At 40.2% G+C, this 18,194-nt stretch overlaps 2 protein-coding genes, 1 long non-coding RNA gene and 1 other non-coding gene across 11 annotated transcripts; 2 read left to right on the top strand and 2 right to left on the bottom strand.

The window, feature by feature from the left end:
* Positions 1-827: 827 nt before the first annotated feature.
* Positions 828-6,766, bottom strand: LOC105043798 (uncharacterized). 8 transcript variants are annotated; one of them, XM_073255597.1, is made up of 5 exons: positions 3,467-6,766; positions 2,988-3,044; positions 2,813-2,894; positions 2,436-2,676; positions 828-1,542 (listed from the first exon to the last, which is right to left on the bottom strand). In XM_073255597.1, exon 1 carries the CDS (start codon positions 6,678-6,680, stop codon positions 3,990-3,992), a length of 2,691 nt encoding a protein of 896 aa, XP_073111698.1. In that variant the 5' UTR covers positions 6,681-6,766; the 3' UTR covers positions 828-1,542; positions 2,436-2,676; positions 2,813-2,894; positions 2,988-3,044; positions 3,467-3,989. The 8 variants fall into 8 exon arrangements, with proteins under 8 accessions (XP_073111698.1, XP_073111699.1, XP_073111692.1 ...); XM_073255598.1 differs by having other exon boundaries at positions 2,813-2,861; XM_073255591.1 differs by having other exon boundaries at positions 2,988-6,766.
* Positions 6,767-8,318: 1,552 nt separating this feature from the next.
* LOC114914175 (U6 spliceosomal RNA) lies at positions 8,319-8,421 on the top strand. The gene has a single exon (XR_003800795.1). It is a non-coding gene; the product is annotated as a U6 spliceosomal RNA (small nuclear RNA).
* Positions 8,329-14,129, top strand: LOC105043801 (uncharacterized). The gene is made up of 3 exons (XR_012140642.1): positions 8,329-8,739; positions 9,686-13,258; positions 13,694-14,129. It is a non-coding gene; the product is annotated as an uncharacterized lncRNA (long non-coding RNA).
* LOC105043800 (beta-amylase 3, chloroplastic) lies at positions 11,669-16,642 on the bottom strand. Its single transcript, XM_010921513.4, has 4 exons — positions 16,010-16,642; positions 13,707-13,917; positions 13,142-13,252; positions 11,669-12,750 (listed from the first exon to the last, which is right to left on the bottom strand). Exons 1-4 carry the CDS (start codon positions 16,531-16,533, stop codon positions 11,956-11,958), a joined length of 1,641 nt encoding a protein of 546 aa, XP_010919815.1. The 5' UTR covers positions 16,534-16,642; the 3' UTR covers positions 11,669-11,955.
* Between the last annotated feature and the right edge of the window lie 1,552 nt (positions 16,643-18,194).

Here is an 18,194-nt window from a genome sequence, read left to right as displayed (position 1 = left end):
ATGCATCATTCTGCTACTATACATAATTTATAGATCTTCAACCTCTCTGCTAAGAAAGAAGAATTATCGAGGTGATTTGACAGTCAAAAAAAGAATTCTGCTACTCAGTGGAATGTGAGCCTTTGCAGCACTTGTTGGGAAAACATCGCTAGTTGCCCGTGATCTCTGTATCCTCCAATTTTCTGGCCAGCAGATTTGTACCGCATGTCAGAGAAACTTATAATCCTTTGTCGCACTATGCATCCTTGATGGTTAGGGGTCTTTTACTTTTTAGTTCTTAAACAATCTAGACAAAAATTGGATACCAAATTCTATTATAGTTTGAAAGAAAAACCAGCTCATGCTCGCAGCTTGTTGGGATATGTCATTAGACCAAAAGATTTCCCGGGCTTGGTGTACACCCATGATCATCTTCTGGTACCAAGTGGCTTGACCTGCCGGTGCTTAGCGTCTGTCGGTATCTCTCCCCTCTTCTAAGGAGGCTAGGTTTCGAACCATGTTCGAGTTAATTGACACATTTTTGAACTTTTGCAAGGGGCTGCCATTGTAGCCTGTAGGTGTCCATGATTGCTATTCGCACAGGGTGGGCACATCTGTATCCATTTGGACCTACACAAACATTTGAAGCTTAGTTCTGATCTTCTTCTTCTGGACCTATTTGGACCTGCAAAAACGGTTGGGTAATTGAAAGCTTGGTCGCATCATCATCATCCCCTCCTTGTGAGCAAAGATTAGGTCATAGCCTAATTGCTTGGTCCTGATCAATGTTACTGCAGCTGAATTATTTCTCATACAACTATATCAATTAATATAATGTCACCAATAAAGACTCGGTCCTCAAAATTCTTTAGGATTTCTCATTGCTTTAGAGTAAGACATAAGAAATTTTTGTTGACCTTCCTTGTTTGAAGGTCCTGTGGACGACAATTTGTTACAAGGTTAATCACCCCATGGGGCTTTCTTTTGGAATCCCATCTAATCGAAGGTTGAAGTTTTTACGTAGAGGGCTCATCAAGGTTGCCCCCACGAACTGGAGCTGGCTAACCTGGTGGATGTTCTGGATCTCAATGCTTGAGGAATTACACCAAACATACATTGCTTGAGCGCCTAGTACCAATAAACTTTGTTTAGAGACACCGGTGTAGTCCCCCATTTTGGGTACAATGGTGTGGCTGTTGTATTTCAATCACTTCTTTGATGGATGCCTCTGTAAATTCTCTGCTATGATTCCGACAATCTTACCAAAAAGGTTCTTCAATCAATTCCGATATATTATCATATCATGATTTATTCTCCATGACCCTTTTTTCCACCATGGAATCTTTCATCATTTTGCTATCTCATCTCCATGCAATTTTCAATTTCTGTTGATCCTTGTGGCCAGGATTTTTATGGATGTGCAACGGATCTTTATCCCACAAAGACAAATCTAATGACGTTACCATCTCTTCCATGAATTCTGAGTACGTGATTCAGTTCAAGATTTACGAACTCATGAACAGTTGAATGCGATCAACAGTGGTGTCCGAATTATTTGAAGATCTGCAAACAGGGGATGAAAAATGTCATTTCAGACAATCAAGAAGCGTGAAATCAATTATGTTTAGGCTCATACACCATAGTGGATATCTGCAGTTTTGCCCTTATGATTTTTATGATAATCTGGAACAGTTCCACTCAGTTACAAGCATTAACCAAATAAAGTGTCAACTTTATTACCCACGGACCTCAATGTCCTCTTCCTGCTCACCACTCTAATCAGTGACCTAAGTATGTTAATTTCATGTTTTCCAACAAACAATACTGCCCAAAAAAAAAAAAAAGAACTCAGCTGGCAAAGTAGATCCTTTTTCCTTCAAGTAACAATGTGGATCTACTGCTACAACTTATGAACCCTGATTCACCATCACTATCAATTACCAGCTCAACCATCTACAGCCTATTTAGTTCACTCCTAGGACTTGGATTGGTATCTTGATGCGTTCACCACCTACAATCACAACTTATTTGCCATGGGCTACATGGAACCCAGCAGGCTAATAAACAGTTCATTTTTACATCACAAATGATCATCGAAAAAATCTGAGTTACTAAAATTATGAGCAGATATCATACTCCAGCAATTGCACTGTGCCATAAAAGTTAAATAAACAAAATTTTGGTGCGCCACAGAACCATAAATCCTGTATCTGAACTTCAGGGTGTTTGACACTTTATAAAGATAGGCAGGTTATGATCTTTGGGCTAAACAATCCTTTTGGTTTTTGGTAAAGCATGATGCAATAATTAGTCTAGCTCTGTCGAAAAGCGAGTTAAATTATTCAGATTGCATCTGATGGAAGCATGAAAAGTCGGCAAGTTTTTATGATACACAAAAAAATATATATATATATAGGTTCTCAAGTTGCCTCTGTTGATTGATATGTAAGAATTACCTCAAATAGCTTAGTAAAGTCATATAGCAAGGATGTTCCATAATACTGCTTGGTCCTTGCAACATACTGTTGCATGCCTCTGTCATTTATCATTTCCACCTTGATGACTTGGTTCCTAAATTTGCAATTGTTCAAGCCTGAGGACAGTAAACAGCTCAAGGAATTGCAGTTGCTGTCAATGAATTTGAACGTCGTTAAGGTTGAATAGGTCATAGTGATAATCTTCTGCATCTTGATGGTCCTGCATTATTTGATATTTGAGAAAAGTAGACTCCAGAACTATGCCAAATGACCAATATTACCGATGGAAACTTCCATGAAGAGAAAGCAGATAATGGTGTTGTATATTTATGCCCTCAAAAAGTTAGATGTCTTGCCTCTGAATCAGAAACGGATTTTCTCCACAGTGTCCGCAGAAGTAATTCCCTAGAAGAACATGGAGAAGAACTGTTGATGTCCCTGAGGAAAAAGTGAATTGGCAATTCTATTCTGCTTCATTAGCTTCTGAAATGAAAAACAAGATAGTTATTATGACATGTGCAGTAAATTGACCTTCTTGAATGTGATGAAAAACATTGCTCAGAAAACTGTAAGGATTCTGTCAATCACCTGCAAAAAAATTACATGAGGGATAAGCAAGAGACTGCACGATTATCTTCATAACAAAGGGAAGCAAAAGCCCACTACATTATTAAACAGTTCAGGAAACAAGATTCAGCATAACAACAAGACTGGCAGTCTCGTGAATGAAAGGCTAATCCCTGACGGCTTGACCACTAAACTGGGGAAACAATAAAGAGCGCATGAAAGTAAAGAATTCACATTTTTTTACCACTTGCAGCTTTTTGAAAGAATTTTAGAATACTTGTGGTCAATTAATCAGAAATAATGAATTGCCCTTATGATCTTGCAATCTACAGCTAACAATTGGTGATAGGGAAAAAACTAGTAATACGGCATGTCTTACATGCTTTGCTGATGCATGGTTAGGTTGCTGCAACCTTGTGAAATAATTGTACAATATAACTTACCTTTTGCATCATAATGACCTGTATTTGGTAAAACTATAGAAAAAATTGGACTGATATACAATAAAAGCTTGAATGCAGTATGGTGGAATCATCAAAATGTTCCATAAGCAGGCAACACCCAAAATCCTTCAAGAAATGATCTCAGTATCATCTTTCAGATGAACTTCCAGCCTTTGCTTTAAAATAGAGAAGAAAACGGTCCGTCTTTAGTCCAGCAACTAGTTTCCAATAAAAGTGATACCAGTTCATGATCATTTTTGCTTTACTACATGTGAGCACAGAGCAATAATGATCTGATCCTCCACTCTGTTTCATAAATCTATTTAACGGGACTGCACTGAGCACTAAAAGCAATTGAATGGCAGCGGCTATGGCTATAGTTGGTTCTCCTGCTCTTGACTTGGAGAACTATAGTTTTTCTCTATGAGAATGAAATCCCATGGAAAGGAGAGAGTGACCCAATGGCCTTCTCAAACATGTCCATCCAGAAAACATGCGCTCCTGCCACATAGTTCTTATATCGCTATCTCACATCCATCATCTTGGAAGACTTGGTAATTCCATGATCAACAGTATTAGTGATCATCAAGGATTTACGTGTTAAAGGTTCACAGTTATGTAAGGATCCATAAGTAATGCGCATGAGAAATTCTAAAAACAAGCTTCTACCGGACTCTGCTGTCAAAGGTTCTGCATCTTCTTGCATGTCACGGTAGGCCCTGTCAAGTATATTCCTTGTGGTAACATCAAAAGTGGAGACCTGTCTAAGCTTTTCTCCCCAAATCAAGGCCCTCCTCGCCAGCCCTTGCTTGCAGAAATGAGAGAGCAGCAGGTTAACTGTAGTCACATTGGGAACAAAGGCCATCTTAAGCAATTTCCCCATCAGAATCATAGCACGATCAAGTACATCACTGCAGATGCCATTCATCATGGTGTTGTAAGTAACTGTATTAGGAACAAAACCCATGGAAACAAGTTCATCTAGCACCTTAATGGCTCGGTTTGTCATATGACTACTACAGAGGCAATGAATCCATATGTTATATGTGAAGATATCTGGTTCACAACCCTCTGAAGACATCTTATTCACAAGGTTCATTGCATTCACCATATCAAAAGCCCTGCAGTAAGCGCTGATAAAAGTATTATAAGTTATGACATCCGGATTTAATCCAACAGCATACATTTCCATGAAAATGTTATTCGCCATCTTCAACATCCCCTGTCTACAGAATCCATTAATGATTATATTTGTTGTGAAAATATCAGGAACAAGGCCATTCTGCTTCATTGTGCTCACCAATTTCAAAGCCTCAGCTACATTACCAGCCCTACAAAATCCAGAAATCAAAGAGTTGTATGTGAAATTGTTTGGAACCAATCCTCTCCTACACATTTCATGGAAAGCCTCACATGCCTCTTCCATGTAATTAGCTCCACAGAGACCATTAATGTAGGCCGAGAAACCAACAACATCGGGATGGATCCCTTGCTTCTCCATGTCATTCCAACACCTCAAAGCAGCTGCCGTATTGCCCATTCTGAAACACCCATCTAAATAGATTGTGAAAGCAGATGTACTCATACAATAGCCTTTTTCTATCATCTTATCTAGGAGCATCCTGGCATCATCCAATCTCCCTCTCTTGCACAAGCCCATGAGCAAGGAGTTGCAAGTGGATGTGGAGGGTGCAAGACCAGCCTCCACCATAATCTGATATAAATCAAAAGCTTCCTCTTCCAATCCCTCCTTGCTATAGCCAGTGATAACCGAGTTAAAACCTGCAACACTCACTGTCATGCCCTCTTCTACAGCATTCTGCAAAAGCTCCCAGGCATCATCCAACCGCCTGTCCCAACAGAACCTGGAAACCAACATGTCCAGCATCGTCGCATCTGGGAGCACCTCTGATTTTAACACTTCATCCAACAAATGGTTGCCCTCACTTTCCCAATCTTTCCGGAACTTGCGATGCCCCGCAGCAAGAATGTTGAAGGTGTAGCAATCAGGGCCCAGTCCCTTCTCCTTCATCTCTCTATAGACTGCATGCGCCTTCTCAATTTGCCCCGCCTTCATATACCCATCAACTAGAACATTATAAGTAACTGTATTAGAATCAATGCCCTCTTCTTCCATATCATCAAAAAGCATTCTTGCCTCGTCCATTCTTCCCTCCTGACACAAAGCACCAATAAGTATGCTGTAAGTAATAACAGTCGGACCACAACCAGATTCAAGCATTGAATCAAACAACTCAAAGGCATCGACAGACCGCCCAAACACACAATGTGCCTTCATCAAGATGTTGTAGCTGGAAGCATCGGGCTCGCAACGAAACCTGTGCATTACTCGAAGGAGGCCCTCCCCGACCGAGATGGCCCCTCTCCAGCAAGATCCAAGAATCATTGTATTGAAGGTCCTCGAGCTTGGGCGAGGTCCTTTCCCGACCATGTCTCTAAACAATTTCCAGGCACTCTCGCAATCACCCGCCCGGAATAGCAGTCTCAGAAGAATGGCCAATGCCGACAGGCTTGGTGTCATCCCCTGGCCTCTGATCCGGCGCAAGACGTCTAAGGCTTCTGGAGCCATTCCAGCAATGAGGAAGGCGCGGAGAACCAAATGGAGGACGGTATAGTAGGACCGGAGGGACCGGTGGTGCTCGGTCCAGACGAGGAGCTCGGCGCCGCGATGGGGGCCTATTCGATGGAGGAGGGAGGCGAGGAGGTCCTGCGAGAGGGGTTTGAGGGCGGGGTCGGCGGCGGCGAGGAGGTGGGTGGCGGCGCAGCAGGAGCGGACGGTGGCGGTGGAGAGGTCGGGGAGGGAGCGGGCGAAGAAGGCGAGGGCGGGGCGGGGGTGGGGGAAGGAGCGGAGAACGCTGGCGAGGGGGCCAGGGTGGAAGCCAAAAGCGAGGGCCTGGAGGGCGGGTAGGCATGTGGGGACGGTCTTGAGGGCGCGGGCGAGGGCAAGGAGGATTTCGCGGCGGAGGGAGGGGTGGAGGGGCAGCGGAGGGAGGGCCCGGGGAGGGAAGAACTGGTCGATGGGGTCGAAGCCTTCGACGGCTGTTGTGGTGGAAAGGGGGGTTGGAGTGGGAAAGGGGGGATCTTGGGTGCGGGAAGAAGAAGGAAAGAGGGAAAGAGGCAGCGGCGACGGAGAAGCAGGACGGCGTGGTTCAACGGAGCGATGGTGCGCGCGGCGGAGCGCGGCGGAGAGCATTCCGTGTGCCGGTCGGCATGGGGTCTTCGGACTTTTCTGAGAGAATTACATGGATGCCATGCATGCCAGAACTACTGATCAAGACCCTGAATCCAGTTCAATTGGATATTCATACATCCAGTCAATTGGATATTTGTACGGTAGATTTAGACCTAATCCTACCGATTTGAATTATGTTTCGCTAAATTTTTAGAGTATCAAAAAATATTTTTTAATTTTTAAAAAATATTTTAAAATAATATAATGTTATTTGATAAAAAATTAAGAAGTTATTTTGATTTATTCAAAAAAATTGAAAAGATCAATTTGAAAAAAAAATTATTTTAATTTTTTTTAAAAATATTTTTTTAATTAATATCGAACAATTATTTTGATTTAAATATTTTTTTAATAATAAAAATATCTATTAATAAATCTTATTTAATTTTATCGAATTCTTCAAATAGGCTCCACACGAGTCTCTATTTTAAATTTCAAATAAACTAGAGTTGGATTTAGGAGTAGAATGACCGGTCTAGCATGAAGTAGAGTTTTAAGTTCAAGACAGCAAAATCTTTAGTAGTGAAAATTTGTGCTCTTGCCGAATGTGTATAACATGGTAATGGTAAAGATGAGTAGAAAACATTAGGCAGACATATTCTGAATTTATAATGTCTTCATTATTATTATTTTTTTCTATCATGTATCAAATGAGAAGATATAATAATTGATTAAGAGGAAGTTGCATGGTTTATATGAGAGGGCGGCCATAGAAATGAAGTTTACTTGAATAGTTGACAAAAATTAGATTTCAATGACTTTGATCAAACAAGAATGAGGCATTAGAAACTTGTTATCGGCTCTGAGGATATTCTTGATGATTAGCTGCAAGTTTCTGTGTCACTTAATTTACTTAAGATGGGAGAGCATTGTGGTTATGCTAGAGTATCTCAGCCGAAGACATTTTGGCTATAAATCTCATATATTGTAAACTATTGAGCAAAGAAAGAAGAAAAAAATCTTCGCACACACAAACATCGACAGCAGTAGAATGCTGCAGCGTATAGAGCAAAATGAAGTTCCAGGAAGCTCACAAACAATAATAGTACCCACAGGCCACAGTGCGATCTGATCTACGGAAAAGGTGAAGTGGTGAAGGATGAAAAGCCTCAACAATGTCAATGCGAGACTAGTTTTTTTTTTTTTTTTTTTAATACAAATATAGGAGTCATTTAGGCTTTCAAATCTTGATTTCCTTACCAGGCTGACTGTTGAAAAGATTTTTTTGGTTGGAACTTGTATGGATTGGAACAGTTGGCATGATTCATATGCATTTGTCACGACCAAATCCATTGGTAGGTTCCAGCAGGCTGGAATTAAGCTCGGACTGGACCCTTTGGGCACAAATGTGGTTCCAACCTGCTGAAGCTTATCAAAGTCGAAATCTTCTCTTAGTTTATATTAGTTAAAAAATTTGAAATCTTCTGAAATCGGAATCTTTTAGTACACAAGGCGGCTCTCTGTTCAATGGTCAAGATTCTATCTTAAAGATCGTACGGCTGCAAGAATTGTACGGTGTCCCTGAGAAGAGTTTAGTCCCATATCGTCTAAATGCGTAAAAAAATAGCCTTTATCAGATAAGTCTTGTTGTTTGGTGTCGTCTCTTCGGAGACATCTGATAAAATTGGAACGATACAGAGAAGATTAGCATGGCCCCTGCGCAAGGATGACACGCACAAATCGAGAAATGGTCCAAATTTTTTTCCCCTTTCCCCAATTCTGATCTCAGCTTGCTGTTATCTATCTCTTGTGCTTCTTTTTTTTAATTTCGATCTGATCTGAAGGTGATCTCGTTCTCTTCTGCTTCCTTTTCGACTTCGTCGATCTTTCTCTTTTGCTTCTTTTTCTAGTTTCGATCTGATCTGAAGGTGATCTCGTTCTCTTCTGCTTCCTTTTCGACTTCGTCGATCTTTCTCTTTTGCTTATTTTTCTAGTTTCGATCTGATCTGAAGGTGATCTCTTTCTCTTTTGCTTCCTTTTTCGATTTCGTCAATTTATACCAGCCGTGAAGACACACCAGGTGATGTCGCAAACCCTAGAGTCTCATCTGCTTCCAAACCCTAGAATTGCATGTGCTTTTTTTTATTATTATTTTTTTTAAAATTATGGAAGATCATCTTGGAAATTGATTGGAGCCCCAATAATGTTCTTATTTTTCTCTGAATTTCTAGCTTTAATTTTCATCATGATGATGGTATCTGCCCTAAAATCTCATGTGCCTTTTGCTTTTCTTTTCCTTTTCTTCCCCTTTTCACATGCTAGCGAACAACAATAGCACCTGAATGGAGCTCCAACAATGTTTTTGTTCATTTATAAGCATTATGCTTCAGGGATCCATTCTGTCTTTTCTTTCCTCACTTAGATTAGTTGGGAACTGCTTGAACCCGAAGCACTAGAAGCTCATCCTCTATATGCAATGTTCGGTGATAAACTGTAGATGCAAAGATTATATTTGTAGAGAGTTGGCACCTTATTATTGGGTTTTGTTTCGAAATCTGTCAAAATTTTAGAAGTCTGCTATCTTATGATAGTTGCCTCTTTTGCCCACTTCGATTGGGGATTTACCCTTTTCTTTTATCCTCTTTGAAATGGAGGGCTCATAGCTAGCTGTCGATTCCTCTTATTGGATAGATAGTTGGTGTAGGTGAACTGATGCTCATGAATAGAAATTTAGTTCTCTTAGAATGGAAATTAACCAAACAATCTTTTATGATGGGATCACAGACTGTGGAAATGTGCTTCAATTGAAACAAATTCCTGGCTGCTTTCAATATAAGGATTGCAAGCACTGTAAACTAGGCAGGACTTCATTGAGAAATGTGAAGTGGTCTTTGACGAATCAGAAACATGTTACTTGTTTTATAGGTTCATCTACATTTTAGATGAATAGGTTTAGGAATATGCTTCAGAGTTTGTAGAAGACTTGATAACACGTGTGATAACAGGTTATATTCTGAATTTGTCAGGACCCTCCACAGACTGCTTGACTAGGGAAGAAAGATGGTTCGAGAGGAGCAAGTGCAATTCACAGGTAGACTGTTTACCAAAAGATGTGTTTTTTCTTGCATTATCATATCAATTCAGGTGATAGAGTAAGTAATTCTTCAGTTGCACAATGAATCAGAGAAATGTCATGTGGTTATTTTCGAAAAAAAGAAGGTTATTCCATATGAAGTTGGTGACCTTTGTTAGTCAGATTTATATATCACTTGGGGCTTGCGCTACTTGTTTACATGGTTTATAATTCATTCATATAGATAACAGGGGACTCCACCCTGACATAATTGTGCCAGAGATATGGAGTTATTTGATCTATTTAATTTGAAATCTGTGATGAATTTGTTCTTAGGAGCAGAATGCTTAGCCTAGAATGTAGAGTAAGTTTGTGATAGATGGAATCTTTGGTAGCAAGAATCTGTGCACTCACCAAATGCATTGAAGACAGTTGCTCTGAATGGATAATACTGAGTGGAAAACATCAGATAGGCAGACTCTGAATTTACCATGTCTTTATTTCTTTTCTGTCATGCATCAAATGAGATGTCATAATTGATGCAGAGGAAGTTTCATGGTTTATATGAGAGGGAGACTGCAGATAATGAAGGTTCCTTGAATAGCCAACAAAAATTAGAATTGACTTTTGTTGAATGAGACATGGGCATCAGCAATTGCTGACTTTGAGGATGTTCTGAATGATTATTTGCAAGCTTTTGTATTACTCAGTTTTCATCTAGAAAGATGGGAAAGAGTTGCAGTTATCTGAGAGTAAACACGAGACATTTTGGCTATAAATCCTAAACTTGTTGAGTAAAGAAAGAAGAAAATATTCTGCCATCTCTGTTACATAAATATTGAAAATAATAGAATGTGGTAGTTTTCAGAGCAAAGAGGAGTCCCAGGAAGTAATGGCCGGGATCCGATTTATGTTAGTTTTGGAAGCTTACACGCTAAGTTCCGGCCATGCAAGCAGGTACATGAAAAGAGACAAGGTGATGAAGAAATGCCGCTACAATATGGGATAAGTTCTTTTGGTGACTACACTCTATTTTTCTTGCTATGCAAACATAGAAATCATTTAGGTTGTTTAACCTTTAATCCTTTTCATGGTTGACCATTGAAGTGATTTTTCAGGTCATAAGGGTTGAAAACAGTGGCATGGTTCATATAAGCCTTAGTATTACAACATGATATTACAAATACAAATGGTAGCATTGTTGACAAAATGAACGCTAATATACATTTATCATGATATATCCATTGGTAGGTTCCACCAGGTTGGAATTATATTAAAGCTGGATCCACAAGAGTGCAGATTTATTTCCAGCCTGCTCAAATCTATCAAGTATCAACTGTCTAAACCTAGATTTATTTTAGTCGGACTCGAGTCAGACTGGGTCCAATGACAGCCCTATCAAGCGGTTATTAGTTAGCATATCGGAGTCAACGTGATTTTCTCTCCACTGTGTCATTATAGACCTCATTGACACGCACATAGCAGTTGATGGGTCATAGCATATAAGTTCTATTACATCTGATGTTGTTTGCTTTGGCAATGGCCCTGTCAAGATGTCATTTGGCTTAATTATTTTGAGATACTTTTCCTACAGACTTGTTAATGGAGATTTCATACTGTTAAATCATCAAATTCCATAGAAGTTCCTTTCTTTTATCACCTTATGAATGCACAATCTTTGACTATAATTTCAATTATTTTCTGAGAGGTTCTTGGATAACTTAGCCATCCTTTATTCAAATTATTAAACATTATGTACAAATCTTGAGCTCTGCCTGTATCTAGTAAAGGGGTGGCATGTTCCAAGCTAAACCTCCAAGGAATAAATATAGCTGATTTGTTGCTCAAATTAATCAAATATTATAGCAGCTGTGCTTTGTCATCATTTCTTAAATTTATGACAATTGTTTTCATTGCTTAAAAAATAGTAAGCCACTTGGAGGCAAATATACTTTATTCTCTGCAGAATTATTTTGGATTTTCTATATCATATATTGGGTCCTGTTTTTTATTCCTAAGGAAGAGAGACAGGGGCACCCGCCCATGTTATAACCTAGGTCCAAGTACCTGAGAATCCATGACCACAAGCCTCGAACCTCAAATCTCTAGTTGCTATTTAGAGGAGTATGACTACTGGGGTAAGCCCCAGTTAGTTCACTTTCCTCTTATCTCTGCTTACATCTTCAACTATATCGATCTATACATGGATCCACATGTGTCTTTTTACACGGAAGCAGCTACCTTACCCTCTGAGCTCCGGTCTTTACTTCCTATAAAACCAACATAGAGGTCAGAGTGCATGGAGTCACTCTTAGGAAGCGAAACCTTTCTTCCACCTTCTGACATGCTCTTAGCAAATGCCACAAAGTTTCGCCAGTTCTCTCCTTCAAACAACTTCTTGTTCATCCTGAGATATGTGAATGCACTCAAACCAATTCCTGGATCTGCTCTACTTGTCGCCAACACCTGTGAGTATGCTGACTCGTCATATCTCTCCAATGCATTCTCCCCCGCGAGCTCTGCTCCGGCCGCTTTGGTTGCTTTTTTCACTTGTTGGACTAGCAATTCTGGTGAACAGTTTGCATGACTGGGTTGTTGTTCATCTTTCATCTCCATGCATGTAAAGTTTAATACCACACCCCTCTTTGCTAGCATCTGAGCTACTGGAAGGTACCCATCTCTGTACCGTGTGTTATAGTACCCAGCTGTCAGTTCTGCTGCGTGAGAGCGTGTTCGGTAATGCCAATGGATTCCTGCAACCTTTCCAGATAGTTTGGCACCAGTGCCACGGAATATCCCCTCTGCAGATGCTAGGATACGGTCTCCATGCTCTAGGAGCTTTCCTGAGTACCATTCAAGGAAGAATTTCCCATAGTCTGAGTTCCATGTTCCCTCTCTTCTGAAGAAACCAGTATCCTCAGGGAACTGCTTGTAGTGCCCAGCATCATGCGGTCCACCCTTGCCCCATCCTTCTTGTCCAATTTCAATAGCAGCAGCTTGCAGAGAAGCTTTCATGTACTGTTAAAGAACATAGACACTCATTCATGAGAGACTTGTATAAGGGGAGTATAAGTTGAATTGAAAGCTTGCTGGTTTTCTTTTCACAACTTGTTGCATTGCACATGATCAGAGAATACTCCTTTTTATCATATTTTTCTGGAAGTCTACCTTTCGAATTATGATCAAGTTTCTAGTTGTAGGTTTCAAACAATGTTCAAGTTTACAGTCTTTACTCAAAAAAGAATTTGTCTAGGTATTTTTGTCAGTACTTGTACTTTTACACCATTTTCTATTTTGCTGCAAATCATAAAAATATTAGATGCAATGGAAACTAGATTGGGTGTTTTTTTCCTCCTCCCTTCTACTAAGGAGAAAAAGAAGCAAGAGTAGCTTTGATAGTCTACATTACCTTGTCATAGCATTGGAATTCTCCGATCCCGGGAAACCTCCAAGTTCCGTTGCTCTCGGGATAAGATGGATATCTCAGCTCTCCACAAGGCCCCAGCCCCACTTGAATTTCCTGAAGGTCAGTATCATTTTTTGAATGTGAGTTATTGTTGGCATTATATGAACAGAGAAATGATGAAGACTAGTATGGTGGAATATTTATTGCAAGTTTGCTAAATTGTAGATTGCATAACGGCTTAAAGAGGTCGTGTTAAGATAGGTTCTTCAACTGCAAGGTTCATATGGATGTTCATTATCAACGGAAGGGGTGCATGATGTTGTTCCAATGCTTTTTAGATTTCAAAGAAGTTAATGATAATGATCCAGGACTTAAAATTAATTTTATAAATATGCTAGTTTTTTTCATCTAGCTGATCTTTTTTTTCTTGAGCTCCGACCGTGGATTGGATGTTCAGAGCAATCAAATCTGATCACTGAGATATTCCAGTTCAGTCACAAGACTTGTGGTTAAGAACTTAAATCTGATGAGTTATTGGTTGAGTTTGATATGCAGGATTCGTGCTCACCACAATCACGTCGCCAAGGTAGTCACTGAATCTTTCGCGAAAACTTCTCATGAAGTCTGCATAGACTTGGATGGGAGTTCTGCCCCTCAGGACTGGCAGTGTGTCGCAGCCTAAGGAGATATACTCTGGGTTCCTCCTTCCTGACCTGTCCGTGTATACGATATCTGGATCTTTGCTCATTTCCTCAAGAACCCATGGTGGTAATGGTATGCTGCAAAACATTCCCATTCAGGAGTGGTGAGTTTTGAGATATGAAACAAAGAAAAGCTTTAGAATCTTTCTTTTCTGAACAAACCATGAACAAGGGAGAGATTATATTAGAAAAATGTTCATCTAATAATCAGATTCAGTCTTAGTTTTTCTCATCTCAGAATTTAATTTTATGTTAAGTAGTAACAGTGATTAGAGTCGCAGCCTTTAAAACCTGTGCCTTAAGTACCGCAGTTTCTAAGACTCAAAATAAGGCTCAAATCATTTTCTGTTTCTTATAAGTCTTATCATTAAAGATGAAAGGAATTATTTGTCTGGGAATTGATTGCTACCAGTTTTTGTTAATGAAATGTTTTCTTTCTTGGCAAAGAGGAAAAAAAGAGAGGAATGCTTCTCTTTTCTTTCCCTTACCTTTTTCTTTCCTTTTCTTTTTCTTTTTTGACTGGGGAGTCATAATAAAATTGCTTTATTGTGGGAACAATAAAAGCCACTAAAGTAAATATAAAAAAGGACAGGTTAAAGGGAATGCTTCTCTTTTCTTTCCCCTACCTTTCTTTTTCTTTTTCTTTTTCTTTTTCGACTGGGAGTCATAACAAAATTGCTCTCTTGTGGGAACAATAAAAGCCACTAAAGTAAATATAAAAAAGAAAAGGTTTTTTAATCGGTTAAAATAAAGGGAAAAAAAAATCTTCTAAAACGTAACAGATTAAAATTGTAGGTGAAGAGTGAAGACGGTCTAGTAGAAGAGAGACATAAACAGCAAATCGGACTGGGTACCGTGGGGTCTTTAAGAAGAATTCAGAAGTCTGGTTGTCTCCAAAATGGTTAGGAAGCCAAAGGAGATAGCTGCTAGAATGGTAATATGATGAGCGCCTTCTTAGAGGAGACTAATCTTGTAAAAAAGGGAAACCTATCATTATTAAGAGAAACTTCATTTGAACCACCACTTGATCATCCATGGATTAAATGTCAGAGGTGAATAAGAGCAGGATTGTTTGATTTACCATGAATAGCAATTTTTGATTGTTTGATTTATCATGATGGGCTCATATTTACTATTAGCTTTAAAAACTATTAAAAGTTTCTCAGCAAAATAAAAGCGCATATATGTATGTTTGTATGCATGCATGTATATGGTCCCACCTAAATGCTGCCAACCAAACAACATGAGCTTTTTAATGCTGAGAAGGAAGTCCTCTCTAATTCACAAAGCATGGTTGGCTATCAAGTGCATACCTGTTGCCTATAGTATTTCCTAGTGTAGATCAAAGAGGTTTCTCTGTGTAGGTATAAGAGGCTTCTTTCTGTGGCAATTTTCAGAAGATATATAGGTCATATTGCCTTTGAAAACATGCAAGTCCAATTTGCAGTTTAAAAGATTTTATATTGTAAAATAGTTCAAATGGTGATAGGTACTAAGATTTCACTTGAATTTTAGTGCGACAGAAGAAGAGATTAATTATATCTGTTCTTAATAAACACCATATGTTAATTAGGCGGCACGATGATCCATTGTCTAAAACCTGGCTCTTCCAAAGAGTCCGCTTTATATGAAAATTATCAACGTACAATTGCACCTAGTTCTCCTATATCATATTCAACAATAGGCTCACATCTAAAACAGAACCCAAAAGTCTGACCGCAAATCAACTCTTCTGAATTATAGAAGGATGCCCACATACAACCAGCTATTGTCACGAATGGTGTTATTACCTCATAACATGTTATGTACTCCATCAGATAACATTATATATGGTTTTTTTTTTTTTTCTTTCTTTCTTTTTTCCTGAGTGAGATGCAAGGAGGGCTAGTTTTATTATAGTTATCTAGGTTTAAATATTTAAAGATGTACTAGACTCCAGGCAAGAATGTCTTGTTGGCAGGCCAGGGGGCATGTCCCCTGGGACAGGCCCCATGATGGGACATGCTATGTAACATAGCTACAAGTCCAAACGTAAGACTCCCTTCACGGCCAAAAGACGATTTAAATCGAAAGAGAACAATAGGAAAGAAGAGAGGAGCTGGAAAAAATAATATCTATGTGCACAAGAAAACTAAAAACATCAATTACCAGGCTACCATCAAAAAGATACCTGCAAGAGTCTCCGACGTTGCCACCACACTGGTGGAAGGACATGACCATCTGGAGCTTGAGACCATTCTTCTCCACCATCTTCACCAGCTCCATGTAGGCCTCCCAGTTGTAATGCATGGGTCCATCCTTCTCCACCAACCCCCACCACACATCCGCCATCACCCCCTCCACTCCTGCGCTCCGCAACGCCATCAGGCTGGCGTTCAGCGCCCGCGCCCGGCTCAGCCCGCCCGACGCCGACACCGTGTCCAGCGGCAGCATCACGTACACCGGCACCCTCGCCGACGTCCCTCCTTGGCCGCTCCGCTGGCCCGGCAGCCCGTGGAGCCGCCCGGCCTGCGGCGTCGCCGCCCCTCGCTCCAGCACGTCGTGGTGGCTGGACGCCCTCACCGCCCGAAGGCGGCACGCCCGCTTGGGTATGCCGACGTGCACCCAGCTCGGGAACTCCTCGGCGGTTTTGTGGACCTTGCTAGGGTCCGTTGGGGTCATGAAGGTGGTTGATAAACGTAGAGTTGAGGCCATGGCTTGTAGTCTTTTCTTTACTATCTTAGATTCTCTGCAGCTTTCTTTTGCTATGAATGGGAGGGAGAGAGAGAGACAGCGAGAAAGAAGGGGAAGAGGTATGAGATTTTAGTGGTGGAGAAAGGGTGATTATTTATAAAAGAAAGGTCAAGGTAGGGGGAGTTTGTAGGATTGAAGGAGACAAAGTTGGTGGGCTCTCACACATTGAGAAAGGGCGAAAAAAGTGCTCAGATCCTTCGCACTTTTCCGCTCTAATCTTCGCCACATGTTCCTGCGTGAGTCTACTCTTTCATTTGATCTTGACCCCATCCTAGATCCTCATTAAAATGGAAGCCAAAAGACTAACTTGCCCCCTTCTCTTCCACTGCAAGTTTGCTTGTGTATGTGAACGTGAAACATCATGGCCTTAATTGTGTTACAGTGTTGCCCAATATAAGGACCTGAGTAACATAGCTAAGGCACATCCTTTCTGTGTTCTACCACGTTGGTGTCATGTAATTGACTAATTTCCCCTCCTTTCGAGCCAAGGGGTTGGAAAGTTTTAAGTATTATTGCCTTGAACTAATATGTGATAGGGATAAAAAGGTAAAACCAGTTCGGATAATTGGATAAAAGAGTGCTATTAGATATGTGCACTATTAATATATAATGGATATGCCTGGATAAGTGACTTTGTTTGATAATTTATGAAGAGATTTCATTTATCCGGTTTCCAACTGATAGAGTCGGTGTGTTTGGTTTGGTAAAATTCGCGAGATTCCTGCCATATTTGAAGCTTCTTTTGTCCAACCCGTTCTTTCTTAACGCGGTTTCCTTCTTATGTGGCACCTGCTTTCGCTCTGGCAGCTTTATCCACGCCACCTGTCCCTTATGTTCCGTTCGTCTTTAGATAAGCATGACACGGCGAGAGAAAAGAGGAGTATTTGTGGCCGTAAGCATTTATCATGCTTCCACGTTTCATGGGCTACCCCACGAGCAGGTTTCAGCATACGTTTTCGGGAACGTTAACGAAGGAAGGATGAGCCCACTTTTGGGGCGTTGCACGACTGGATACCCCACTCTATCCTTGAGAAATTATTGGAAAGATTTAGTCTATGAAAAAATGCCACGCACTCCCTTGCCATCCTCTGGTCATACAACAGTTTCTACAACTTTCTACAAAAAAAAAAAAAAAATTCTGCAAATTGAGGCCTATCAAATGTAAACGATTCATGGCAGAAACATTGATCTGCGGACCATTCAAAACCAATAACCTTTCTTTTATTTAATCTGTTTTTTTGGTACACCTTTTTTTTTTTTTTCTTTACCTCCCCTTACCAGGCTGGTTGCTGGAATCACAAGACTTAATTTGAGAGAAGTTAGTCACCAATTTCATGAGGACATGGACTGGCTTGAAGGTCTTTCAATTGGTCGGTTTGGCTGTTTGTGAGAGAAGTTCGCTTACTTCGAAGGCAAGTCATGATTTAAGAATATGAACAACGAGGTTGATAATTTTGATTTTTGACCAACCTCACAATATGTACCTATGCTGAGTCAGAACCTAAAATTAAGTAAATTGACAATAGGTATGTTCCTAATGAGTGAAATGTCACATATTGAGCAGTGCATGTTAATGTGAAGGCAAAAATAAACGTGAAACTTCCATCATGTTTAGGATCCTC

The sequence above is a fragment of the Elaeis guineensis genome, chromosome 4 (assembly GCF_000442705.2).
Source record: "Elaeis guineensis isolate ETL-2024a chromosome 4, EG11, whole genome shotgun sequence".
Lineage (NCBI taxonomy): Eukaryota > Viridiplantae > Streptophyta > Magnoliopsida > Arecales > Arecaceae > Elaeis > Elaeis guineensis.
This window is presented reverse-complemented; position numbering and strand designations above follow the sequence as displayed.